This window comes from Neomonachus schauinslandi, chromosome 11, assembly GCF_002201575.2.
Source record: "Neomonachus schauinslandi chromosome 11, ASM220157v2, whole genome shotgun sequence".
NCBI classification, from domain to species: Eukaryota; Metazoa; Chordata; class Mammalia; order Carnivora; family Phocidae; genus Neomonachus; species Neomonachus schauinslandi.
The window spans coordinates 38,654,701-38,672,595 of NC_058413.1; the positions used below are offsets into that span (position 1 = coordinate 38,654,701).

Genomic DNA, 17,895 nt, shown 5'->3' on the forward strand with positions numbered 1-17,895 from the left:
CCGCCTCTCGCTCCGCCGGGGGCCGTGGAGGGAGGAGCTGAGCTCCCGCGCAGAGGGGAGGGGGCGAGCGAGGGGGAGGGGCGGGGATACCGTGGTTCCGGGCTCGGGTTTGCCCGCGCTCAAGCCCCGCGCAGCTAAGGGGCGGTGCCGGCCACGGTCCGGCTTTCCGCGCCAAATTTTTAAATCGAAGGCGGAAGGTTCGGACCCGCCCCTGGCGCCGCCAACCAATCGCAGGCCCGCGTCCAGCTCTCTGATTGGTTAGGAATCGTTGCCCTGGGAACCGCGAAGATGCTGTCCGGGAACTGCAGGGCTGGTGGCGCGCGGACTGGGCCCGGGGGGGAGGGGTAGTTAGGCCGGCGAAGAGGGAAGTGCGCGGGGCGCGGAGCGGGTGGCGGCAGGGGGACTGTACCTGGTTGCTTTACTGAACAAATACAGCCTCCTTGGTAAGATCCAAGATCGTGGCGTGAACTGGCCAACCGAATTGAGAGTACCCAGCGCTTTGCATCTTTAAGGATGTCTTTAAAAAAGGGAAAAGTCTTAATCATAAGGCGCTCTTTAAATACCCAGAGTACTTTTGGAGCTTAAGGACTGAATTTGGAAGTTTCCTATCAAGCTATTTCCCGAGACTTTACCGCTGACCCTGTGCACGTGTGTGTCAGGGGAAAAGTTCAGGAATCTAGACGCAGACTTTTGTCGAGATGCTTGGGGTCGTGTCTGCTCAGCCGGAACCAGGGCTGGGGCGCTGAGTCCCGAGCCCTGACCTGTGAACAGGTGGGTGCTTGTGCTTACTAAGGTCCATTTGGTGGGGTCCGGAGAATGGCGCGCCTTCTCTAAAGGTGGGAGAGGACTGTCACTGGAAGTTCTGTGGTTTCCTTTAAGTCTCATGACAGCAGATCGGTTTGCTGAAGGAATTTACTGGCGTTTGATGGAGTTCTCTGCCCAGGAGGACTATCTCTGGTCGGGAATAAAATGTAAATGTAATTTGTCATTTTTCGTTAGTCTTTGTTTAAGTGGCCTGTGGTGTCCATGAGGGAATATTCAACGGATCTCCTGGTTTTATTTTTCTTTAACTTTTTCTATTTCCTTTTCTTTTTAAGGAAAATAAACTTTTTAATAGAATTGATTGGACTACTTAAACCATCAGGGTGTTGGGAGAAACTCCAGATTTTTCATTTTTAAAGAAACTCTAAATGTATGAAAAATTTACAGAATGGAGAATGAAAAGGTACCTTTTTAATTTAGTATTCATCATCCCAGTTTTAAATGCAATATCATCCTGATTTAACCCCATAATTTTTCCATATCCAATATCTTATTAATGCCACATCCCTTTTTAGTTACCTTCTGTAAAAACCCAGAAGGAAGGGAAATTTAATTTTTAACGAGGTGAAGAGTTTGGCCAGAGGTAAAGTAATCCAGAGTTTTTAATGGTTTGATTCCAAATGGAAGTCTCAAAGAGATAAGCAGAGAGAAAAGGTAGTTTTAAGAATAATAAAATTTGTTAGCTGCATTATGATATTTCTCAGAATTCTTGAACAATTAGAATTCAGAGAGGGCATTTGACATGATTTGAGATCAGATTCCTTTTGAAGATAATTTTCTACCAAATCGGCAGCTTCTTAAACTTGGGGGCCACAACACTCAATTTGTGAGCTAGACATTTTGTAAAATAACAAAAGAATTTTCAGTAGGGGTGTCTTGACTGGTGTCCCACTACTGATAGGTTAAAAAAGGAAAAATGCAAAGTTCCTCGAAGGTTTAGATATCAGTCAAGTAAGAGAACTGCTATCTTTTCTGATAGTCTGAGGCAAAGGACAGCAGCCTTTAGAAAGATGCCATTCTTGGGTCCGCACCTCCCAGGTGCACATGCTTAGGAGGGTCCCCCATTGTATCCATCACACTGATTTCCATGTAAGAACGCCATAGTTGGATTGAGGATATTCAGGTTCAAGGCCTGCACAACCTCTCTCAGCCAGGGTCTCCTCTTCTGCAGAATAGGACTACAGGATTTGATGAAAATTACAAATGGAAAAGCACTTGATAAATCCCAAGGAGTCAGAGACATGTTAAACAGTCCCATTAATCTTTGTTCCTAAAGTCACTGAGGAATTAGTGAGTCTCTGTGTTCTTTCACTTATTGCCATTCCAAACATTTTCTCTAAAATAGCCATAGGTAGTAAGAATGTGTGAAGTCCCCAGTGGCCAAAAGTAGAAGAAGAAACATAGTCTCATTCGTCTTATTTGTGCTGCTATTAATTTACCTTCATGTCTCAGTGGCAGTCCTGCCTCTGCCAGGAACTAGTTTTGTGACTTTGGATAACTAATTTTCTTTCTCTGGGCCCCATTTTTCCTTCTATAAAGTGAGAGAGTTAGGGGCGCCTGGGTGGCTCAGTCAGTTAGGCATCTGCCTTCGGCTCAGGTCATGATCCAGGGGTCCTGGGATCGAGCCCTGTGTTGGACTCCCTGATCAGTGGGGAGCCTGCTTCTCCCTCTCCCTCTGCTCCTCCCTCCTGCTTGTGCTCTCTCCCTCTTTCTCTCTCAAATAAAGTCTTAGAAAAAAAAATAATAAAGTGAGAGGGGTAAATATTGAAAGAGAAGACTTGCCTTTGCTCTTAGGCACTGTAGATTTTGCTCCCTACTAGGTTTTTGGTTTTGTTTTTTTTTTTTAAGATTTTATTTATTCATTTGAGACACAGAGATAGAGAGAGAGAGAGCATGAGCAGGGGGAGAGGGAGAGGGAGAAGCAGGCTCCCCGCTGAGCAGGGAGCCCGATGCGGGGCCCGATCCCAGGACCCCGGGATCATGACCTGAGCCAAAGACAGACACTCAACCATGTAAGCCACCCAGGCGCCCCTCCCTTCTAGGTTTTGCCTGTAGGTATGACCGTAGGCTAGCTCTCACCCTTGTCTCCTTGGCTTTCTGACTCTTCCACATCAATGGTGTTTGACTGAGCATTCCATGCATGCAGCCATTGGGCCAGGCAGACACACACAGAGGAATGGGACTTGGTTTCTGCCATATAGGCCTTATTGCAGTGTCATGTGTGCAAGTCACTCCTAGGAGTTTTGGATCACCTAAAATTATCAGTCCTATTAGGGGAAGCTGAGTGAAAGGTATATGAGAACTCTCCATACTACCTGCAACACTTCTCTACGTCAAAAATTATATCAAAAAGGTTTTAAAATTAGGCCTTCAAGGTTTTTTTTTTTAATTCTTGGAACATAAGAAGAAAAATTTAAGTCTGTGCTTTACTGCAAGATTAAAAATGGAAATTTAGCTAGTGAAAAGACAGTAAGTGTCAAGCGATCATTGGAAGAGTTTCTAATTTAATCGACTCTCCAGCCTCATTAGGCATGTTTTCCTTAGCAATATTCTATTTATTGTACAATTTCTGGAATCGAAAGCTATCTGATAAATCCTGTTTAAAAGTGGATTTAATTGTTTACTTGTTTTAAACCAGGAAAATCTCTTTTTTGAGCCACATAAAAGAGGACTCATGAAAACACCTCTGAAGGAATCCATTGCAGCAAATATAGTGTTGACGGAGATCCAGCCTGACTTTGGCCCTTTGACCACACCCACCAAGCCCAAGGAAATCTCCCAGGGAGAACCGTGGACACCAACAGCCAACCTGAAAATGCTCATCAGTGCTGTGAGCCCCGAGATCCGAAACAGAGATCAGAAAAGGGGGTTGTTTGACAGCAGGAATGGATTACCTGAGGCCAAAGATTGTTTACATGTAGGTTTGCAAAAGACTGGGTGGAAACTGGTGGGCGCGTGCACCTCTGTGTGTGTGTGTGTGTGTGTGTGTAGGGAGTGGTAGCTGTTACAAAAGTGCCAGCAATATAAAGTATTGCCACCTACAGACTGTTACTAGCCTGCTTCCGAGCACAGGAAAGGTTTGGACTCCACCAAATACAGCACTAGGAATTCTGAGCCTTTGACTTATTTTCAGTTCAAGCTTCCTTTTTAGGTCTGCCAAGCAGTTTTATACTGGCTCCCACCTTTTCCCCCCAGATTTTGCAGTTGTTGAAGCTAAGCATGTTGGCCCTCAAGTGCAGAGGGCCCTAATAAACCTGTCAAACTTTATTTCCGACTCAGACATTATTTACCTCTTCTTTTGTAGGAACACTTATCCGGAGACGAATATGAGAAATCCCAACCAAGTCGAAAAGAGAAAAGTTTAGGATTGCTGTGTCATAAGTTCTTAGCACGATATCCTAACTATCCCAACCCCGCTGTGAATAATGACATCTGTCTTGACGAAGTCGCCGAGGAACTGAGTAAGTATGCAGAGCGTTCACAGAGACAGTTAGTAATTAAAGTGATTCCATGGACTTGCTCCCTCAGACCCACACTCATCTAGCCAGTGTGTGTAATGACACGGTAAATCTCTGAAGGCCTGTTAATTTAAGAATGAAGGCAGAGAGTTTCCAATTTCGGTGAGTCTTCAAACAGAAGGAAAAATGACAATGGAGATTTGCTTCTGATTGCATTTCAAAAGCTTAGAAGCTGTAAAGGAAGGCAACATTGTTTTAGGACTTGTTTCATAAACAGCTACAACTTTGAACTTCTGACTCGGTTCCCTCCTTGAAGAGCTGGGCTGAGCAACTAGGTATCTCCACAGTTTGCAATGGGGGTGCGCTTCTGTGAGCGGAAGCCGGGCTTTAGCGCTCCCTGCCTCTCAATCGACATGTTTGTGTTTGGCAAAAGTTACTGTGTTCCTCCCGCCCCTTTACTCCTTTCTCCAGACCCCTGAATCTAGTGACAGCTAAAAAGGGGTCTGTGGCAAATTTGGGATACCTTTGGAGTCATGAAAATGTTATAATCTGAAACTGAAGAGAGGATGCAGGATATTTTAACGTAGAGCTATCACTTCTTCAAAGAAAGTTTTACTCTTCAAATGCATGTTTATAAATATCAACTTGATTTCACATTTAAGAATACGCCATTCAGATTCATCCACTCACATATCCTTAATTACAGCTACGTAAGGTGTACCTCTAATTCAGCGGGTAGCTGTTCACACCAGTATGTGCCAGGCAACGTTGTAAAAGCCTGGGATGACATCGATGAATGACAAGAATAAAATCTTCCCTCCTGTGGAACCTACTTTCTAGTGGGGCCTAAGAGATAAGTATGCAAAGGACAGACAATAAGGGGAGATAATTATGGGTATTATACAAAGCACATAGTAAGCAAGTAATAATAATGTATGTTAGGGCGCCTGGGTGGCTCAGTCGGTTAAGCGACTGCCTTCGGCTCAGGTCATGATCCTGGAGTCCCGGGATCGAGTCCCGCATCGGGCTCCCTGCTCGGCGGGGAGTCTGCTTCTGCCTCTGACCCTCCCCCCTCTCATGTGCTCTCTCTCTAATTCTCTCTGTCTCAAATAAATAAATAAAATCTTTAAAAAAAAAAATAATGTATGTTAGAAGGTAATACATGCTGTGGGAAAAATAAAAGGTAGAACAGGGTAAAGGGGAGCCAGGAGTGCTGGGAGTGTGCTTTGCGACGTTAAGTTAGGTAGTCAGGTCACACCTTGAGAAGGTGACATCTAAGCAAGAACCTGACAGAATGGAGGTGGGGAGCAGTGAGGGCATTGGGAACAGGGATTCCGGGCAGAAGGAATAGCCCACTACAGAGGCCTTAAGACAAGGGCGTATCTGGCAGGTTCCAGGAACAGCAAGAAATCTCAGTGCTTTGTGCCTGTCGTATGACGGCTGTGTGTGTGCATGTTCGTGCATGCATGCGTGTGTGCATGTTTGCACGTGCGCACATGCTTTGAAGAATAATATAAAAAAACAGGTTGTAATGTGTAGAATTTAGAGTACTGAAGACTTGTTTTTGCCACTTACTGGCTCTGTACCTTGGGGAGGCTACTTAGCCAGTGTGAGCTGCTGTTCCCTCATCCGTAAAGTGTGAAATAATAATACCTGCCTCACCAGTTTATGATAGACATTTCCTCCAGCTGTATGGCCCCTAGTAGCCCTCAATGAATGTTACCTCTCTAATTCGTATTCTTGGTATACCCTATGAGAGCAGAAACAGGTCTTCCTCATCTTCACATTCTTCGTTGAGTGTAACTGAGTTCTATCATCCACACCCACTGATCAATAGACCATGGAAGAAAAAGTTACTCCGTTCTATACACCTTACAAAATCTGATCCTGGTACGAACAATTGCTCATTCTTTGCAGACGTTGAGCGGCGACGCATTTATGATATTGTGAATGTCCTGGAGAGTTTACATATGGTGAGCCGCCTGGCCAAAAACAGGTACACTTGGCACGGACGACATAATCTCAACAAAACCCTTGGGACTCTGAAAAGCGTCGGGGAGGAGAACAAGTATGCTGAGCAGATCATGATGATCAAAAAGAAAGAATATGAACAAGAGTTTGACTTCAGTAAGACTTACAGTATAGAGGATCATATCATCAAATCAAACACGGGCCAGAATGGACACCCGGACATGTGTTTCGTCGAACTCCCTGGAGTGGAATTTCGGGCAGGTGAGCGATGGTCGGGAGAGCCGGGCTGCACAGCACTTCTCACTAGAGGCAAAGGTTCCCTCCAGAACACTGTTCTAACACTGCTGCTGCCTTTTAACGTGTTAAAAAGCTGCAGTTGTCAACTGTCTGATCAGGCTGTGGTATTTTTAGCCTTGTTACTTTAGAAGTCACTTGTCCCTTCATGAATTTTAATTCTCTAATCCTCATCCTTCTCCAAAGCTTCTGTAAACAGCCGCAAAGATAAGTCGTTAAGAGTGATGAGCCAGAAATTTGTGATGCTGTTTTTGGTGTCAACGCCTCAGATAGTCAGCCTAGAAATCGCTGCCAAGATTTTAATTGGGGAAGACCATGTGGAAGATCTGGATAGAAGCAAGTTTAAAAGTAAGTGTCATGACTGCCATGGACTTTTGGGCCTCTTCGTAAACCATAAAATCTTACTTATGAACTGATGGCCAAATACATTTGCTATCCTGACATCTTCTCTAATTATGCTTCTGTACCTTCACCTCCCCCCAGAAGCCAGGATTACACTGTTTTTTGCTAACTTGTAGGATTCAAAGATATGTATGTAACTACTCTTGTTTGTCTGGCGCTCGGGCTTATAAACAGTTCCTTAAAAGTTACCTCCTTGGACACTGTAACATTGTCCCCACTTTGCACATGTGGACTATGTGGTACCCGAAGTCTAAGTGAGCAGTAAATTGTAAAGTGGGTCCAGAACCCAGGTCTCTGCTCTCAGATGTAAGGGTATAAATAACTCTTCTAAAATCGTTCCTAGAAGTGACCTACCTGCAGCACCATTGGCTTGCCGTTTGAAAGAATGGTTTCAGCCAGACCCACTCAAAGGAAGGGGGCCTGGACTGGGTTCCTGATGCGGAGATCTGCCCGCACCTCAGGGACCGGCTTTGCAGGAGCCTCTAGGAAGAGAAGCATGTGGACAGAAGGACTCAGCAGATGGGAGGGGGCTGCTGTGCACCCACCTCTCCCGAGGCCACGTCCAGGCAGGGCACGAGGCTAGCCTGACCAGGGGACCCGCTGTGGGGAGTGCCCGGGAGCTCAGACTCCTTCCCCATCCCTGTAAAGCTGCGCTAGTCCCTCGAAAGTATATTCCAACATCCCCAGCTTGATAGTGACTCTATAAAGATAAAAGTAAGTCGAGGGTAAAGGCAATAATACCGGCAATTGGCTTGGGAGATGTGCAATTTCAGAAAACAGTCCCGGGACTACTGACAGGCTGCCTGATTTTTCTGACTCACCAGGCAGTTTTCAGCTCTCCATTTCACTGGTTAGTCACAGCGTCAGAAACCATTCCAGGAACTGCAAATGGGTCATTTGCTGAATCCCCAGGGAATTCAGAACCCTCTGGCCTGGCTGTGAAGAAGGAGCCCAATTTATGATTTTGTACTATCAAGCTGGAAGTAGAGACAGACCTCTTGTAACAAAACTTTTTAAGATATGTAAGATTTGTAGAATTCACAAATCTCTGCTTTGCATATAACTTTAAGGACAGTATAAAAATTTACAAATTTTGATGGGGTAGAGAATCTTCCATGCTTATGAGCTAAGTAAATCTCATTGTTATAAACTATCACAGGCAGGAAAGCAGTACACTTTCTATCGGTGCTTTATTTGTTCATAAAACTCTTATGAATCCTCATTAGAAGATGCCCAGCAATGGGAACTTTTTATTAAAAAATCTGTAACGTAGGGCCTCCTGGGTGCCTCAGTCGTTGGGCAGCTGCCTTTGGCTCGGGTCGTGATCCCGGGGTCCTGGGATCGAGCCCCGCATCGGGCTCCCTGCTCAGCGGGAAGCCTGCTTCTCCTTCTCCCACTCCCCCTGCTTGTGTTCCCTCTCTCGCTGTGTCTCTCTCTGTCAAATAAATAAATAAAATCTTAAAAAAAAAAAAAAATCTGTAACGTAGTTCCCGATAGGGTGATCTCATGAAGTCTTTTTTCCTTTTTCAACCGTTGTCATTTCAAAATTCAGTACCCGCAGCAACTGAAGTCTTTTCAATATTTAAAACTATTTTTTGTTTGAATTAAAGCAGTCTCACCAGAATAACTTAAAAGAGTCACATTTTCCTCTGTCTGAGGTTGATGGCTGGGATAGCTCTCTGAATATACATGAAGTCTTTTTTTTTTTTTTTAATATTTTATTTATTCATTTGAGACAAAGAGATAGAGAGCATGAGCAGGGGGAGAGGCAGAGGCAGAGGGAGAAGCAGGCTCCCTGCTTAGCCAGGAGCCCGATGTGCGGCTCGATCCCAGGACCCTGGGATCATGACCCGAGCCAAAGGCAGACGCTTAACCATCTGAGCCACCCAGGCGCCCCTATACATGAAGTCTTTATGAAGCAAAGTCCTTTGATCTTTCATTATTCCACTAAGTGGTATATATACCTTTTATTTTCCAGCAAAAATTAGGAGGTTGTATGATATAGCTAATGTTCTGAGTAGCCTGAATCTTATCAAGAAAGTTCATGTTACAGAAGAAAGAGGCCGAAAACCAGCTTTTAAATGGACAGGCCCAGAAATCAGTCCAAGTCCCTGTGGTATGTATTTGCTTCCCTTCATTCCTTGCTTCGTTGTTGTGAATTAATGCACATTGAGAGATATTCTCTCTTCCCCTCCCTGCCTACACTCCCACATGGAAAGGATGCTATAAGTTGTTGGAAAGACAAAGATGACTGCCAATACGGGAAGTTTGGCAATGGGTTCCATCAGCAACCCACAGTCCAAAACACCTCCTACCCTGTACCCAAGAAGCAGAATCTGTGTGAAAGGCCCTAACAGAGCCTACACACACTGAGAATATGAAATGAATTCATTCCAGTATTAATATTCTAGTGTCCATCTCACGTCTGGTGTTCTGACATTTTATATTCCACCAAAGATCCCATGCCGAAATGTTTAAAGTGGCAAGAACACGGGCCATGGAGGCAGAGGGAAACTTAGCCGCTTATTAGTTGTGTGGCCTTGAGCAAGTTTTATCTCCAAGGCTGTTTCCTCACCGGCAAAATGGGAAGAACAGTGGTGCCTTTGCAAGGTTATTGCGATTTTGAATATACATTGACTCTTGAACAACGCAGCATTTAGGAGCGCAGTCGAAAATCTGCATATGACTTTTGACTCCCCCAAAACTTAACTACTAATAGCCTATTGTTGACCAGAAGACTTAACAATAACATAAAGTCACTTAGCAAATACTTTGTATGTTATATGTATCATATACTATATTCTTACAATGAAGTAAGGTAGAAAAAAAATGTGACTAAGAAAATCATAAGGAAAAGAAAACACATTTACAGTACTACACTGTAAAAAATCCATGTATATGTGGACTCGTTGCAGTTCGAGCGTCCACTGTAATCTCAAGAGAGAGGTCCCTTGGTGCAGGGATTCTGAGTGTAGGGTCAGGGGCCAGACTGATGGGTTCATATCCCAGGCCCACTTTCTACTAGCTTAGAGACCGAGGTCAGTGGGTTAATGTCTCAGAGATGGGGATGCATTTCCAAAGAAGTACCTACCTGGTGGAGTTGTTGAGAATGTCTTACTCCGTTCAGGCTGCTATAACCGAATACCATAGAGTAGGTGGCTTATAAACAACAGAAGTTTATTTCTCACAGTTCTGGAGGCTGGAAAGTCCAAGGTCATGGCACCAACAGATTCATTGTCTTGCCAGAGCCTGCTTTCTAGATGACCGTCATTTTGTCATAACCTCACATGGTAGAAGGAACCAGAGAGCACTGTGGGGCCTCTTTCATAAGAGCCCTGATCCTATTCAAGAGGGCTCCACCGTCATGACCTAAGCACCTCCCAAAGGCCCCATCTCCTAACACCATCACATCAGGGGGGTTGGGATTTCAACCTGTGAACTTGAGGGGCCCAAATATTTAGTCCATCGCTGTGAGAGTTGCCATATTTCATTGGGTTAGGACTCCACCGATTAGAAGATGCCCAATTTTGTGTCTGTATCTGTAAGAAAGAGAAACCACTAATGATTACACTCCAGCACATCACTGGTTGGTTGTAAGACGCAGTGGGTTTCAGAGATGTTAACGTGTGAAATCTTACCTCCGAATTCAGTTAAAATAAGATTAACAAGGTTTTGTACCAAAAGCCCTTCAGACAGTGTCTGTCCCAGGGTCAGTGCTCTATAACTGTTGATGCTTTCATTCCTAAAATCTATCTCAGACTACACTTAGGCTTCAGCTCCCATAAGAAAGTAGAGATTCTGGCCAGATTCTGACCCCCCACCCTTCTCTCTTTCAGGCCTTGGCCCTGTTCTTCCTCTCCTCCCCTCCGATCTGGAAGAAAAGCGTCCTTCGAAAGACAACTGTGCCAAAAACCTCTTCTCCACGCGTGGGAAACCGAACTTCACTCGACACCCATCTCTTATCAAACTGGTAAAGAGTATAGAAAGCGACCGGAGGAAGATAAATTCTGCCCCCAGCAGCCCCATCAAGACCAACAAAGGTATGTTTTCAGTCGTGTCGGGCTCTGCTCAGAATTCCTTTTCTATCTGATTCTTTAGCTTACTTGATCCCTATGGTACTTGTTAGAGAACTGTTTTAATACCCTTATACCCGGACCCACTTGAAGCCTAACCCATGTATGAATGAAAGGATAAAAAGTAAGTGGTGGGCTTTATCGTTTCATTGCTGTGTGATTTGGGGGGTGAGGTACATGTGTTCTGTTCCTTTGACTTCAGTCATGTTTCATCTGTGTGAGCATTTATTCTTTTGCTTTGACCAACACCCCCCCCACCTTTCTGTTTTACCAGCTGAGAGTTCTCAGAATTCGGCACCCTTCCCAAGTAAAATGGCTCAGCTCGCAGCTATTTGCAAAATGCAGTTAGAAGAGCAATCAAGGTAGGTTAGCAATACTTTTTGGTGGCAGGATGAATTATTTTTACATTGCATCATTAGGATTACTTATTTTATGTAAGAATATGTGCTAGCCTTGGAAACCGGCGAGATAATCTTTTCTATAACTCTTAGGCAGTCATTACAGACACTATCTGCTAGTTTCATAAACGCATGGCTTCAATTTGGGCCAGTCTAAAGTGGCAGAACATTTTAGAGAAAATGCGTTTCCACTGTGTCATGTTTTGAAATCTTGTCTCTTAGTGAACCCAGAAAGAAAGTGAAGGTACAGCCAGCAAGATCTGGGCAGTGCAAACCCATGGCCCCTCTGGACACCCCAGCAAATGCTGAGCTGGACCTGACGGCACCGTCCCTCATCCAGCCCCTGGGGGTGGTCCCCCTCCTCCCCAGCCCGCTGTCACCCGCAGTGCCAGTGATCCTACCTCAGGCCCCTTCGGGCCCATCGTATGCCATCTACCTGCAGCCTGCCCAAGCCCAGACCGTGACACCACCCCAAGGCCTGAGCCCCACAGTCTGCCCCACCCCCTCTTGTAAAGCTACAAGATCAAAAGACGCCGCAGATGCCACCACTGAGAAGGCCACCAGTGATGCCATCAAGTCCAGTGCCTGCGCCAGGCCCGGAAGCTTGCTGCCAGTGCCTGAGAGACCAGGTGCCAAGAACCGAGACAAGGAGCCTGCTGGAGAAAGAGGCTCAAAGAGGGCAAGCCTGCTCGAGGACAGTGGTTCCAAAAAGAAATTTAAAGAGGACCTAAAAGGACTTGAAAATGTCTCCGCAGTAAGTAGAGCCTTGAACTGTGTAAAGCTTTGGGAACTCCGCAGTTGATCAGAGGAGAATGCAGTAGCTCTGAAATTAACCAGAGCAAAGGGCAGTTTCTCAGAAGACAAGGAACTGTTCCTTAGCATCCCATAATCCAAACAAAGCCCCAGACAGCTAATCCCCTGACTGGGATGACGGCAGGGATATATTTAACCTTTGGATGAAGGGATTATTTGCTCTCTTTTTAAAGCACCACAGGTGGTTGTCCTTAAGTCCATTTCTCTGTCACATACTGGAATGCAAACACCTGTCATGAAAGTCTTAAATAATTTACAAGCAGACGTAACCTCAAATGAATGGATGGATGTATAGGGTTCCTGTAACTCCTGCTTTCTGAGTCACTACTAATGTTTGTTTGAGGTCATGTACCTGGCATCTGTTGCCTGGATGAGAAATTGCTCCCTCTGTTTTTACTTTACACCTAAAATTTAACCCCAAATTTCTGTTCTGTGTACTAGAAAAGTCAAGCTTATCTTGGCAGACTGTAGGTATATTTGGTGCATTGGCTTCTAGGGATTTTGATGTTCCAGATCATTTTTTTCCTAGGTGGAGTTAAGTTTAGGAAGGAATTTATTAGATGCCTACCAGAAGTATTAGGCACTTTTATATACGTTATCTCATTTTTCTCCCTTGGGACAATTATATATGGAGGACATTATCACCAAATAAACCACCACTAAACGTGGAGGCAGATGTTAATCTCTCATTTTGTCCCAGCTCTTAACTCAAGCTATTTTATTTCTCTGCATCTTGTTTTTCCACCTCTATCAAGAATTTATTCCCCCAGTTTTTTCTGATCATCTCCTGGGTTGTAAAGCACTGTACTCTGGATCAAATCAAACCCAGCACCTGCCTTTGGTCACTGTTGCTTTTGAGTTCTTGCCCCAGGGCCCCGTTACAGGTTTTGTGAGGTTAAGTGCATTTATTACATGAGGGGCTTGTGATCCTTTTAAGGCACCGTATAAGCTGAAGGGTATTATCTGTAACTGTTGTTATTAAAGAGGCTTTAGAGTTTGTCAAATCTTCCCTGAGGATGGCTTCATGGTAACCATTCGAAACATCTATTATCTTAGCATAGTATCATTTTGCATTTAATATACATGCTAAGGGGGAAATCACCAGGCTTTGGCTTCACTCAATTTTCTGGGAGGTCCATAATCTCTTTGGGCCAATGGATATGATTTAATAATGGTCTCCTGTTGCTCACTTAGTCATTCAGGATTAGGATTTTCAGTGGATAGATTTTCCACATCCCTCTGCTTCTTTTCTCGTCTCTATGACTTCATTTTGACCATTTCTTTTTAGCATGGACTGAGCTGAACAAAGAAAATGAGAGATTCATGTGTCAATTCATTCATCAAACATTACTGAGAATCGACACTTCCATGGGGGGAGAAAAGGCAGTGTACAAATAAACACAAATACCTCAGGTAGTGAAGAATAAGAAGTAGTAAAAATAGGGGCGCCTGGGTGGCTCAGTCGTTAAGCGTCTGCCTTCGGCTCAGGTCATGATCCCGGGGTCCTGGGATCGAGCCCCGCATCAGGCTCCCTGCTCCACGGGAAGCCTGCTTCTCCCTCTCCCACTCCCCCTGCTTGTGTTTCCTCTCTCGCTGTCTCTCTCTGTCAAATAAATAAATAAAATCTTTAAAAAAAAAAAAAAAGAAGTAGTAAAAATAAAACAGCCTGATGGAACAGGAAGGAAGGGGTAAGAGGGCTAATGTAGGACTGACTAGATGAGAAACGTGCAAGCTGAAACATACCAAATTCATTCATCCTGCTAATTAATAGTTCTAATATAAAAAGACAAAAAGAAATTGGCATTATAGGTTAAAAGATTTCGTAAAGAATGTAGTTTGTAGAAAATGGAAAAATAATTATTAGAGTACTATAGGTTTTGCTGAAGATTTGAAAGAATTAAACCAGCAACCAGAGTAACTTGTACTATGAGAGAGTATGATTAATGGTTAGCAAAGAACAGCTCTTTGTAAAATGCCTAAATCCACCCATTAAAAGTTTCTGTTCCTGTAGCTTTCAAGGAACCCAACCAGTAAAGTTATGGAAACAGTACCAAACCTTTAAGAAACAAAATTAATAAATAAATAACCGTGTAGTAGAACAGTGTGAGCATTGCGGATTCTGAATTCACTGGTTCCCAAGGAAAAGATGGGACCTATTAACAGCTAGATCAAAGCATAGACTATTGTTTGGACAATGGCGAGAAGAAAGATCTGGAGGAAGATAAAAGGAGGGCCCCCAGGTTATAAGAGCTGCTTTTAGCTTTTGCCAGGCCTGCTCGTGGTAAAGAGGAAATGGACTTTTCAGACAGTTCAGCCACCCAGGCAGGCTCTGTTTGGTGAAATGCAGAGACCAAGCAGGCTTGGTGGGGGGGATACACACAACACAACACTGGCCATTTCTGTCGCAAATATAACTTTATTGCCTAAAGCTTTTGCTCCATGACATTTGGGTCTGCGATATGAATTAATCAGTTCTCTTTTTTATCTATAGTTTTTGAACTCTGGTGCCCTGCCCTTTAGTTTGTATGTTATTAAGAGCATTTCCTTGGTATCACTGGAACCTAAAGTACTAAGGGAAAAAAAAAAAGCATAGTTGTATAATTACTTAGTTCTCAATGAGGGGTCAACAAACTTTTTTTGGAAAGGGCCAGATAGTAAATATTTTTGGCTTTGCAGGCCATATGGTCTCTGTGCTAACTATTCAACTCTGTCATTGTAAAAATACAAGAAAGCAGCTATAGACAGAATATAAATGAATGGGCATGGCTGTGTTCCAATACAATTTCGTTCACACAACTAGCCCGGAGGTCACATTTTGGCCCGTGATTTTGGCAACCCCCTTCTCTAAATCACCATTTCTTAATATGTTTCCCTTGAATACCAATACTACCAAAAATTTAGCTGCCAAATCACCCAGGAAATGCTACATGCTGGGTGCCCCCTGGAGATTTACAATGCGTGCCATCATCAAAGCCCCTCAGGAATTCTCTAATAAAGACACCATTTTCCTTCGTTCAGTTCAGCATTCCTGAGACCTGTTCGACCGTGATTCAAGTAGGGCCAACTTGCATCCCATGGAACCAGGGTTCCTCAGAATACTCTAGGAAATGACCATCCTACATGATTCAAGAACAATCCTATGGGGCGCCTGGGTGGCTCAGTCGGTTGAGCGTCTGCCTTCAGCTCGGGTCATGGTTCCAGGGTCCTGGGATCGAGTCCCACATCGGGCTCCCTGCTCAGCGGGAAGCCTGCTTCTCCCTCTCCCGCTCCCCCTGCTTGTGTTCCCTCTCTCGCTAGCTCTCTCTCTGTCAAATAAAGAAATAAAATCTTAACCAAAAAAAGACAAACCACCGCTAAGGGATATGAGTCCTGGCACATGGGCATTGTCCTTCCATATTTGTGTGTAAAATAAATCCTTCCTCCTTGTTTTCTAGACCCTGTTCCCATCAGGATACCTAATCCCTCTCACCCAGTGCTCATCCCTGGGGACAGAGTCCATTCTGTCTAGTAAAGAAAACTCAAGTACACTTTCCCCAAACCACAGGATCTACAGCTCCCCAATCACAGGTGCGTGTACGTAAAACACTATTCAGATGAGTGTCAGGCTCAAGTTCATGTAAGCCTTATAAGCTTCTCAGACAAATGCCTGTGCTTTTAAGATATCTTCCCCCCTTTTCTTTCCAGGTGTTATTCCAGTGACATCATCCGAACTCACTGCTGTTAATTTTCCCTCTTTCCATGTAACACCTTTGAAGCTAATGGTCTCACCAACTTCCGTGGCAGGCGTCCCTGTCGGGAACAGCCCGGCTCTCACTTCGAGCCACCCCGTTCCCGTCCAGAACCCAAGCTCAGCCATTGTAAACTTCACCCTGCAGCACTTGGGACTCCTCTCCCCCAGTGTGCAGGTGTCCGCCAGCCCAGGAGCTGTTCCCGTGTCTCCAAGAATAGAGGCTGTTAGTGTCGTACCAGACAATGCAGGCACTCAGCAAGGACGGGCCACCAGGTATGACTCTCCAGGCCCAGGACAGAACCAACCGAATGGACAATCAGTTGCTTTGACGGGGACACAACAGGTGAGAGCATTTCCATTTAATGGATTTCTTTTCCCCTTGGGTTATTAAGGCCCAGATATCAGTATCATGGAAGACTTGCTTTTGCTTCTCTTCCCTGGAGAGGGAAAGGATGGGAGGAGGAGGAGACTGAAGGCCTCGCTGCCTTCCAAACCCAGGATGAGTACCCAAGGAGTCCACAGTCCTCCCGGCCCATTGCAGAACATGCCAGGCTCCTGCGGTGTGCCTTGCCCTTCCAGTTCCACCCTCCGAGGCTAGTAGGCCATACCTATCTGTGTGGATTTGACGTCTTTTTCTTATTCCTCTCTTTCCAATCAGCCTATTCCCGTGACACCCAAAGGGTCACAGTCAGTGGCCGAAAGTTTCTTCCGGACCCCAGGTGGACCAGTGAAGCCGACGGGCCCATCCCACGTGGATTTCGATGGTGCTAATAAAACCTCCGTAGGAACTCTCTTTGTCCCACAGCGAAAACTGGAAGTCTCAACGGAGGATGTCCGTTAATTGACATACTGGGCTTCATTTACTTTTCTAAAGAGTTGTTTAATAGAGAAGATGTGATCAGACTGATTTGGAGAATACATTCTCTGAAAATACTGTAAATATGTTGGGAGTTTACTTAATTTCAAAGCAGACACTTGTTTTCCTACACACACACATACATGCACACACACATATTTGTACGAAGCTAATTTCAGCCATCGGTCCTACCAGGTAAAAGCAAAATGTTGAACTGAGGTGTATTAACTTCCGGAGGAAAGGGTTCATCGTCTCACTGTGCCTATAATTATGCAATGTAAGTGTATTAAAGTTGACTTCCTTTTGAGTGACTCTGTGACATGCGCAGTGCAGCATTCTCGTCACCTTTGCACAATGAAAATGCTGTGATGTATAATGTATTTTTAAATGAGAGGGCTATAGCTATATTTTTTGTAATTCCTTTAATCTGTTCTTGTTGCCGTGTGTCCTTTTGTAAAGTTTGCAGCAATCCTCAATCAAGTCTATGGAAAAATTATTTATAAAGCGTATTTTTAATCATAAGTTGTTCAAATTAAAACTTCTCTAAAATGTATTTCACATTTTCATTTGGCCGGTTCGGGCACTGTTGGGAGAAAATGAAAGCCTCACTAGCTGGGGAGGCGGATCCTTGGTAAGGACGGTACCTCCTGAGTTCCCGTAGATGCGCCACGTTTATAAAATGTTCCTACGTTCCTTCCCACTTTTGATCCTCGCTGTGGCTCTACTTTTCAGCGGTTAAAATGGCTTTGGAGAGGCTGTTGCTGGGCCACGGACACCCAGCCGAGTCTCCTGCACTTCCCGTCATGCCTGGGGAGATTAGAAATGAAAGAGAGGAGCAGGGGCGCTTCCTAGGCGGGCCTGACCCGACCCGCATCCAGCCTGTCTCCTGCCGTCTACAGAGGAGGGGCTGCAGTTCAGCCCTCCCACCACACTTTCCAAACAGCCAGGCTTCGGGGATAGGAAAGCAGCAGTAGGGATTCCAATTTACCCAAGGAACTACCACGGTAAACCCCATGAGCCCCAAGAGAAGGAACGAGCTACAAGGGGTTAAGCGTGCATCTCCTTGACTCCCTCGTTA

The 17,895-nt window shown here is 44.8% G+C and overlaps 1 protein-coding gene across 1 annotated transcript; it reads left to right on the forward strand.

The window, feature by feature from the left end:
* The first annotated feature begins 1,210 nt into the window (after positions 1-1,210).
* E2F8 (E2F transcription factor 8) lies at positions 1,211-16,852 on the forward strand. The gene is made up of 12 exons (XM_021685848.1): positions 1,211-1,225; positions 3,461-3,739; positions 4,127-4,283; positions 6,198-6,512; positions 6,732-6,893; positions 8,926-9,063; positions 10,784-10,987; positions 11,295-11,382; positions 11,641-12,172; positions 15,666-15,798; positions 15,916-16,304; positions 16,620-16,852. Exons 1-12 carry the CDS (start codon positions 1,211-1,213, stop codon positions 16,800-16,802), a joined length of 2,595 nt encoding a protein of 864 aa, XP_021541523.1. The 3' UTR covers positions 16,803-16,852.
* Positions 16,853-17,895: the final 1,043 nt, after the last annotated feature.